General features: G+C 53.1%; 1 protein-coding gene across 3 annotated transcripts in view; it reads right to left on the bottom strand.

The window, feature by feature from the left end:
* EBF3 (EBF transcription factor 3) overlaps window positions 1-3927 on the bottom strand; it is a 120966-nt gene extending 117039 nt beyond the window's left edge. For all 3 annotated transcript variants that reach the window (XM_077182752.1, XM_077182753.1, XM_054637047.2), the window contains exons 1-4: window positions 3300-3927; window positions 2912-3068; window positions 2390-2453; window positions 1646-1701 (exon numbers count right to left, since the gene is read on the bottom strand). In XM_077182752.1, coding sequence (XP_077038867.1) covers window positions 1646-1701; window positions 2390-2453; window positions 2912-3068; window positions 3300-3433 — 411 coding nt within the window. In that variant the 5' untranslated portion in view covers window positions 3434-3927. The remainder of the gene's footprint in view (window positions 1-1645; window positions 1702-2389; window positions 2454-2911; window positions 3069-3299) is intronic.
* Window positions 3928-8141: the final 4214 nt, after the last annotated feature.

Here is an 8141-nt window from a genome sequence, read left to right as displayed (position 1 = left end):
GAAATCCATAAACTGTCGGTTCAGCGCCATTGACTCTTTGATCAGTTACTGGGCTATTTTTTTTCCTCTCCCGTCAGCGAGGAGAGATTAAAAGCCTTTATTTTCAGCCCTTTTTCTGCCGCAAAGGTACGAGCCGAAATGGACAATAAAAATGCACTTCAAATGCATCCTCTCCGCTCCTTTATTCGGCGCTAACGAAACTTATAGCTGCCTATGTCAGCCTCTTAATTACACCACTACAGCGATTTCCGAAAACATTTAGCTGCTGTATACAAAGGAAATAAACCCACATTGTCAACTCGAGAGCGCTCCGGAGTTTAAAAGGCTGCTCTGTAACCCAGCGAAATAATTATTGAAGGGTACGACGCCTCCGTCTTTGTCAGAGTAATTGTACTTGGCCTGTCAGCTCTGCTTTTCTCCGGGAGGCAATCCCACTCTTTTACTGCTGGAGGCTTTTACGCCCAAGCCGGCTTTGGGCAGCACGAGCAGAAAGTTTCTGCGGGCCGGCAGCGCGGCCGTGCGCGCAGCTTGCGCGGGGCCCACCCTGACCCGGGGGACTCTGCTGCCCGTGCCTCGGGGGCTGCAGAGCTCCCAAAAATAATGGATGTGAGCAGGCTGGCCTCGGCCGGCAGCGCTGCTCCAGCCCGGCATATTGGGGGAATGGTTTTAATTTCCATCGCTGGGATCTGATTTCCAGAACACTGGAAATTATTCCCCATTCTCACCTTCCTCCCTATTCCCCCAAAAGATTTTTAACAAATAGTAATTACAAAAAATAAAAATAAAAATAAAAATAAAGTCGTGAAATGTCTCTCCGGAAAAAAAAATTAAAATAATGAAAAAAGAAATAAAGTTGATTAAATCCCAAGCTCTGTGTCTATAATTGCTGTGGTGCAACGCTGATAACACGTAGTTATCATCGGAAAAGTTGACCAAGACAGGTTAAATAATTTAATAAGGAACTGCTTGTAATTATGTTATTTACAAGGTATGACAGAGGTTTGAGGAAGAAACAGAAGCTGATCTCAGGGAAATGGACGGGTTTGGGTGACCCCTGGAGCATGGAGTTTGAATTATGGAGATGGGGGGCTGAGAGGTGAATATGGACTAGAGGAGAACAAGATGACTTTTCACCTCAGCACATTTAACTTTTAAATCCAAATAAACGTCTCGCCTTACTGGATGGTCGCGGTATAAAAGAAAAAGGACTAATCCCGGCCAGTTTCTGAGTGTGGGGAAAGGGCTGCCCTTTCCTCACCGAGGAAAAATATCGCCAAAAATAAAAAAAATAAAATAAAAAAAAAGTTACAGAGAGGGAAAAGTGCATTTTAAAATAAATCTGGGTAACTCGGTGGGATTTTTTTTTCCCCTTTCCTTTCTCCCTCGCTAAATTAATTATATCAAACATCTGTTCCCATGACGTTGTCCTCCATGCCACACACACCACTGAATGATCTCAACGCTGCCTCGAAAAGCAACAGCACACCGCTTTCTCTTTCCCAAATATCCTCCGGTAACGGGGATCTCAGGCAGCAGCTCCCTGATTTACCCGCTCCGCTCAATTAAAAGTAGCCGCGCTTTGCTCGCCCCCCGCCCTTCCCAGCACGGGCACAGCACAAACTTGGGAAAGCGGAAACTTTCTCACCTGTTTGGTCATGGAGTCTATTAGCCGAACGTACAGGTCCTGCTCTGTCCTGACGCCTGCCGAGGCAAAGCACAGACAAAATTCCGATCAGGATTTCGGGAGCGAACCCCCCCCGGTCCCACAAGGAAAGGATGAGGTCAGGCAATTAACCGCAGCGGGCAGGGATCGGCCCCGCGCCGGCTGCAGGGAAAAATTCAAAATTAAAAAAAACCCCAAAAACAATACTGATAAAAATTAGCCAGGAATGGGCCGTGAGGGAGCTGTGCTGAGCCCGGGGGCCGGGACCGAGCCAGGGCCCTCGGCTGCGGCCCCGGGGAACGCGCGGGACCCCGGGCGCGGGCGCGGAGCGGCCCCCGCGGGTTTTCCGCGCCCGAGGAGCGGCTCCGCCGGGCCGGGGCTCCGCTCTGCGCACTCACCCCATCCCGAGAATCACCAGCAATCCCCAAACTCAAAAAAAAAGTGCCTCAAAAGTGCCGCTGTGGCCGAGCAGCCATCGATCCCCTTTTTTACTTTCCACTTCAAGCCCAACCGGTTAATCATGTGAAGTACCATTGACTTATCGATCCTTTATGTTTTGTTTTCCTTATATGCCAAGGAAAGAGCCGTGTTTACACGCGTGTAATTTTAATCTCGAAATCTTTCTACCCTTTATCCCCCTGCTCCCCCCCAAAAAAGGCCTCGGCAGGAAAAATCAGACTTTTCTGCGGCACACAGACGCTCAAAAATGAGAGAACGACAACTTACCATTGCTATACAGTAACTGAAGTTTATAATGAATCCCATTGTTAGTTTTTTCATTGTTTGGCTCCTGCAAGTAACGATAAATAATTACATTTAGCATGAAAAATATCGCCCTCCTCCTGCTGCCCATTTTTCTCGTCCCTGAAGCGGCTCGGAATTAACAGTTTGCAGAAATTCAGCCCACGGTCACCTTTCTTTTTTTTTTTTTTTTTCTTTTTTTTTTTTTTTTTTTTCTCCTGGTGTGGAGCGCTGATGATGTCATTAGCTCGGTGCAAATATGTCATGTTTTGCCGTTTTTCCCGGTGTTTCAAATAAGTCGGGGGCCGCGGCGCTAAGTTTGTAACCCCGGGGTTTATTCGGAGCGGCCGTGAGACCGGGGGGGAGCCGCACGTGGCGTGGGCGCCGCTGGAGTGCCGGGAGAGCTGCCGTGCTGGGAATGAGCTCCGCTCCACTCAATTACGCTTAAAAAATTGTTAAAAAAACCCCAAAAACCAAAAAAAAATTTGAGAAAACTGGCAGACTTACTTTCTCTTTCTCCACAAAGTCCACAAAAGCTGTTCTCTCAATCTCCACCGGCTGTCCCTGCCTGTCGTACAGAGCTAAGACGAAGTGGAAAAAATTGGATTTTCTGAGATTGGAAGGCGGCTGTTTCTCGAAATGTGCCCGAGCCAGCCCCACGCCGCTGCGGGAGAAAACAAGACAAGGCGTGGGTGAGAGCGGCGGGAAGGGGCGCGCAGGCTCCGCGGCCGCGGGGGGATGCGGGGGGATGCGGGGAGCGCGGAGCGGCGCGGAGCGGGGAGGCTGTAACTGATACGGGGCGGGCGGGGGGGGGGAGTTAAGGGGGGGGGGATTTACGGCCGGGATGAGAAATACAGGAGGAGAAAACCGCCGGGAGAGGATTTGGCAGACGTACCTTTGGGCGGCCGTGTTAGCATCCACTACCCCAGCAGTATGCATCCATGAGCGGACGGGGTTCATCCCACTGCCCAGCGGTTCTTCTTTCATGGTCGTCCCACCTCTTGGTATATTTTCCTGAATCCCAAACATTAAAACAAATTTGGGCAAAACCAGCTCCTAACCAAAAGGGGTTAAAATTGAGGGAAATGTCAGATACGGGGTGGGTTGGTTGTTGCTTGATTTTCTCTCTCTCTCTCTCTCTCCTTGGCGACTGGAATATAAGAGATGACTTTACTCCCTGTGATCAGTAGGAGAAAAGCCCAGTTCAAGTCTTGCTTCCTTCTTCAATCTGTCCTGTATTGGCACGACATAAACAATTTACTGAGTACTTCTGTGCGGCGAGTTGGATGGCGTTCCAGTTTGGTGGTTAAAAAAAAAAAAAAAAAAAAGAAAAAAAAAAAAAGAAGGAAAAAGTATAACTGCAGCCGGCGACACTGCGAGGTGGCTTTTTTTTTTAAGGGGGGAGGGGGGGAAAAAAGAATAAATATTTTTGTTGTTGTTGTTTGCAGACGCGCTCAACGTGGTGTCATCCTAGTAAAAACCGGCTCGGCAAAAAAAAAAAAGCTTCAGGACACTGCTGAATCGACCACTTTCTGGCAAGGCTCTCCTGCTCCAAAAGACAAATAAACGGGGGGAAAAAAAAAAAAAAAATCCTGATTACCGCGGAGGTGTTGCCGGGCACACGGGAGAACGGGGCGCGGGCCCGTGGCGGCTCGCGGAATGGACGGAGGCGCGCAGAGCCCGGCCCTCCCTCCCCGAGGAGCGCGCCCCTTCCCCGGGAGCCGGGCCCCCGCCGCCGCGGGAGACGTGGCGTCATCCGTGACGTGGCCCGGGGGGCGTGGTCACGCCCATATATGGAACGCGGGGTCCGGCGGCGCGCCCGGCCCCGGCCCCGGCCCCCCCCACCCACCCCACCGGCCACGGCAGTGACAGCGACAGCGACAGCGACAGCGACACGGGCCCGGCTCGGCCCCCGAGGGGCGGCGGCCCCGCGCGGCGCTGACCCGCGTGGAGGGGTCGCGGCGGGGCTCGGGCCGGACAAAGCGGGGGATGCGGGTGCGCCCCCGCGCTATAAATGCGGAGCGGACACGGCCGGGGATACCTGTGCCTGACACTCGCTGTGCGCACGCAGAGCCAGCCCCGGCTCTGGGTCCGCCCTGGCCACCCGTGGTTGTGTATCTCCATAGAAATATAGATTTCCATCTCTTGTTATGTATTTATATACATTTTTGTATGTGTATATATATTTATGTATTGATATATATTGATTTTTAAATATATTGATTTTTAAATATATTGATATTCTTATATATACTGATATTCTTACATATACCGATATTCTTACATATACTGATATTCTTATATATACTGATATTCTTACATATACTGCTATTTTATACATATTGATATATTTTTAATATATTTACATGTCGTATCTATATATCTTCTCCTCAAGTGATGAGCCTTTTCCGCCCAGTGTGGGCTACGACTTCCTTGTACTATTTTTTTTTTTTTTTTAATAATCTCTTTTTTATTTTTTGGTGTTTATTTTTGTGAATTTCCCACGTCCCTGCGTTAATATCTCCCGAACTCGGGGAAAATCGGCGTTCATATCTGAATGAATGGGTGAAAATCGAAAGTCCGATTTGCGTTATCAGGATCCCCTTTCTCCAAGGGGTGAGGGAAAAGAGGGCAAAAAAAAAAAAAAAAAGGATGTGTTAGAAAGCAATCTATTTTGCTGGTGTTGGGGGTTAATGACTATTGCCAAAGATAAGTGAATTATCAAAGCTGTTGCTCTACCCGATCTCAAAATCCATTACATTGCTGGCCGTCTAATTAAATACGTAAGTATAATAAAATCATATTTTATGACTATTTGAGGGTAATGAGATTAGTCTTTAGAAGCGATCGCCACATATTAAAGATGCCACTGTCTATAGAATGTTAATAACCTTAAATCAAAGTGTATGGAAACTATTCATGAGAAATTGAAAGAAAATTCCTGTATTCATAATCAGCCCGGAGCTTTTGAGGTACAGTAGAGCAGATTACAAACCCAAACACTTTTATCGCGCAGAGAGAGATACCAAAGTTCCCAAACAATGCCATGCTCGCGGTGGCATTTGGTGGCACGGACACGTTTGGGGACCTGGAGTGGGCGCCGGGGGCTGCGGGTGCCCCCAGCCCGCAAAAAGCTCCCTCCTAAAAATAAGGTAAAAAACGCCCAACGCCGCTATTATTGCAAGATTTTTCCTCAAATGAACAACGCCGAACTTGGTGCTTCCCCTCCGCTAACGAAAGCTTAAAATCATTTACAGTATCTTTAATTCAGATTACACGCGCCAAGGCGATTTAAATCTGATTACCAAATTAGAAGGTTTTAAAACAAATCCTTTTAAATCTGATACTGTTGACTAAGGAGGGGAGAAAAAAAAAAAGTTCCATAAGCCCATCACATAAGGTAACGATCCTGCCCCAGAAAGAAAGGGAGTTTTAAACCTTTTTGACAACAAATGCAGCTGCCCCACTATTTTGGACGATATTAAGCGAAAATGAATGCAAATCTGTGTTCAGAAGCCATCTGGCCAGGAATGGGGGAATCAGCTGCTCCTCACAACAGGCTCTGAGCCTGAATCTATTTCAGCTCATTTTCTAGATCATCTGGTCCTGCACCCAAAGCGTGGAAAATACGGTCTTTATCATTCACCAACTTTATCTTTTTTTTTTTTCTTTTTTTTTTTTTTTTTTGTGTGTCACTCTGGCTGCCTGGAGCTGCCGGCGGCCGGGAGCCCGCCCGGGCTCTGCTGCTGCTGCTGCTGCTGCTGCCCGCACCGCCCCGCACCGCTCGCAGGCCGGCATCCCGCGGGGCGCCCGCCCCCGGCAGCTCCTGGCGGCTCCGCCAGGGAGGGAGGCAAGGAGGGAAGGAGGGAGGGAAGCGGCGGCCGGGCCCCCAGCCCGGTCCCGGGGCCGGTGCGGGCAGCGGGAGCGCGGCCCCGCTCTCCGCGCACCTTGCGCCGGGCGGGCAGGGGGGTGTGCGCGGCTGCGGGGGGCGGCCCGAGCCCTGCCGGCTCCGCGGCCCTCCTCCTCCTCCTCCTTTTCCACCTCCTCCTCCTCCTCCTCCTCCTCCTCCTCCTCCTCCGGCGCCAAGTCTCCCTTTTGTGTGAATTTACGGGGTGAGGCTTCAGTGATCCCCCCGCAAATTTGCATTTAAATAGCGACATCAAGCGATGCGCGTGCCACACACCAGCGGGCTCCCAGATGTCACGGCGGAGCCGCTCAGATGGCCGCAGCCCAGCTGTCCCCCGGCCCGGCCCCGCTCCGCGCCCCCGCACCGCCCCGCAGCGCGTCCTCCTGCCCCGCACGGCGGCCGGACACGGAGCCCCGCGCTGTGCCGGCCTTAAAACCGATCCCCTGCTTCCCACCGCCCTGAGAGTATTCCCCGAAACTTTATTATTTTATTTATTCCCCCTCGGGACAATCCCCTCGGGACTATTATCTCAATCATTTCGCTTTTTTTTTTTTTCCTTATTATTATTTCTTGTTTATTTCTCATTTCACGGTTTAAATCACCCAAGTTGGAGAGCGTCATTTTGGTAATTTCGCTGTTTCCTCGGCCGCGGGCCGGCCCCGAGCCGCCCAGCTCCGCGCTTCCCACCGCACAAACTTTCCCAGCGGGAAGTTGCGCCGGGAGCGGGGAGCGGCGGCCCCGGCCCCGCTCTCGGGGGGCTCGGCCGGGTCCCCGCAGCTCGCCAAGCTCCATATTTCAATTTTTATTGTTGGAAGGCGCCTTCCTTACCAACGAGCTGGGTTACACCGGGCGTAATTTATGCCCGGTGTAACCGAAGCAAATCTCTACAAACTCCCGTGCTGCAGGAGGGAGAAATTGGTCTTTTCGGGCAAACTGGTATTTTGGTGTGTTTTCAGGTACGGCAGCGCTTCGGCCGCCGCTTCAGGCCGTTCCTTGCCGGGCAGACGCTGCCCAACGCGGGGGCGCAGCGCCGCGGGGCCCGGCCCTTGCGCGGGGGGTCGCGCATCCTTGGCCCGGGCCAGAGGCCGAACGCGGCCCAGCAGCGGAGCGGGGCCGAGCCGGGCGGGGCCGCTGCTGCTTTGGGGCTCCCCGGCCCCGTCGCCAGCCCGGGCCCCCAGCGCCCCGCCAGGGCAGGGGGTGCGGGAAGGGCCGGGACCCCCGCGCCGCCCGGCCCTCGCCTTTCGGGACCGCTTCATCCGCGCCGGGCTCGTTTCAGAGCTGGATCCGCATTCCTGAGCATCCCGGGCCCGCTGCACGGCGCACGGGGCCGGCGCTGCGGTTCGGCCGCCCCGGGGGCGCAGCCGAGCCCGGGCATGGCCGGGGGGCCGAGAGGACCCAGGGCCACCAGGCACGGCCAGAGGCAGGGACAGGGACAGGGACAGGGGCAGGGACAGGGACAGGGACAGGAACAGGGACAGGGGCAGGGACAGGGACAGGGACAGGCACAGGCACAGGGACAGGGACAACCTCCCCGCGCCCTGCCCCGAGCCCGCGGAGCTGCTGCCCGCCCTGCGGAGCCTGCGCGGGGCGCGGAGCAGCTCGGCCCCCCGGCCATGCCCAGGCCCGGCTGCGCGGCCGCCCAGCGGGTCCGGCTCGGGGTCACGCAGCTCCCTGAGGGTGCAGGGCTGTTTTAGCCGAACTGGCTCTCGGCCCTGCGCTCCCCCCGGCGCGCTCCCGCGGCTCTGCGCCCCGATGTTGTTACATCAAAATTAGTTATTAAAAAAAAAAAAAAAAAAAAAAAAGGAAAAAATAAAAGGAAAAATAAAAAGG

The sequence above is a fragment of the Agelaius phoeniceus genome, chromosome 9 (assembly GCF_051311805.1).
Source record: "Agelaius phoeniceus isolate bAgePho1 chromosome 9, bAgePho1.hap1, whole genome shotgun sequence".
Classification (NCBI taxonomy): Eukaryota; Metazoa; Chordata; class Aves; order Passeriformes; family Icteridae; genus Agelaius; species Agelaius phoeniceus.
This window is presented reverse-complemented; position numbering and strand designations above follow the sequence as displayed.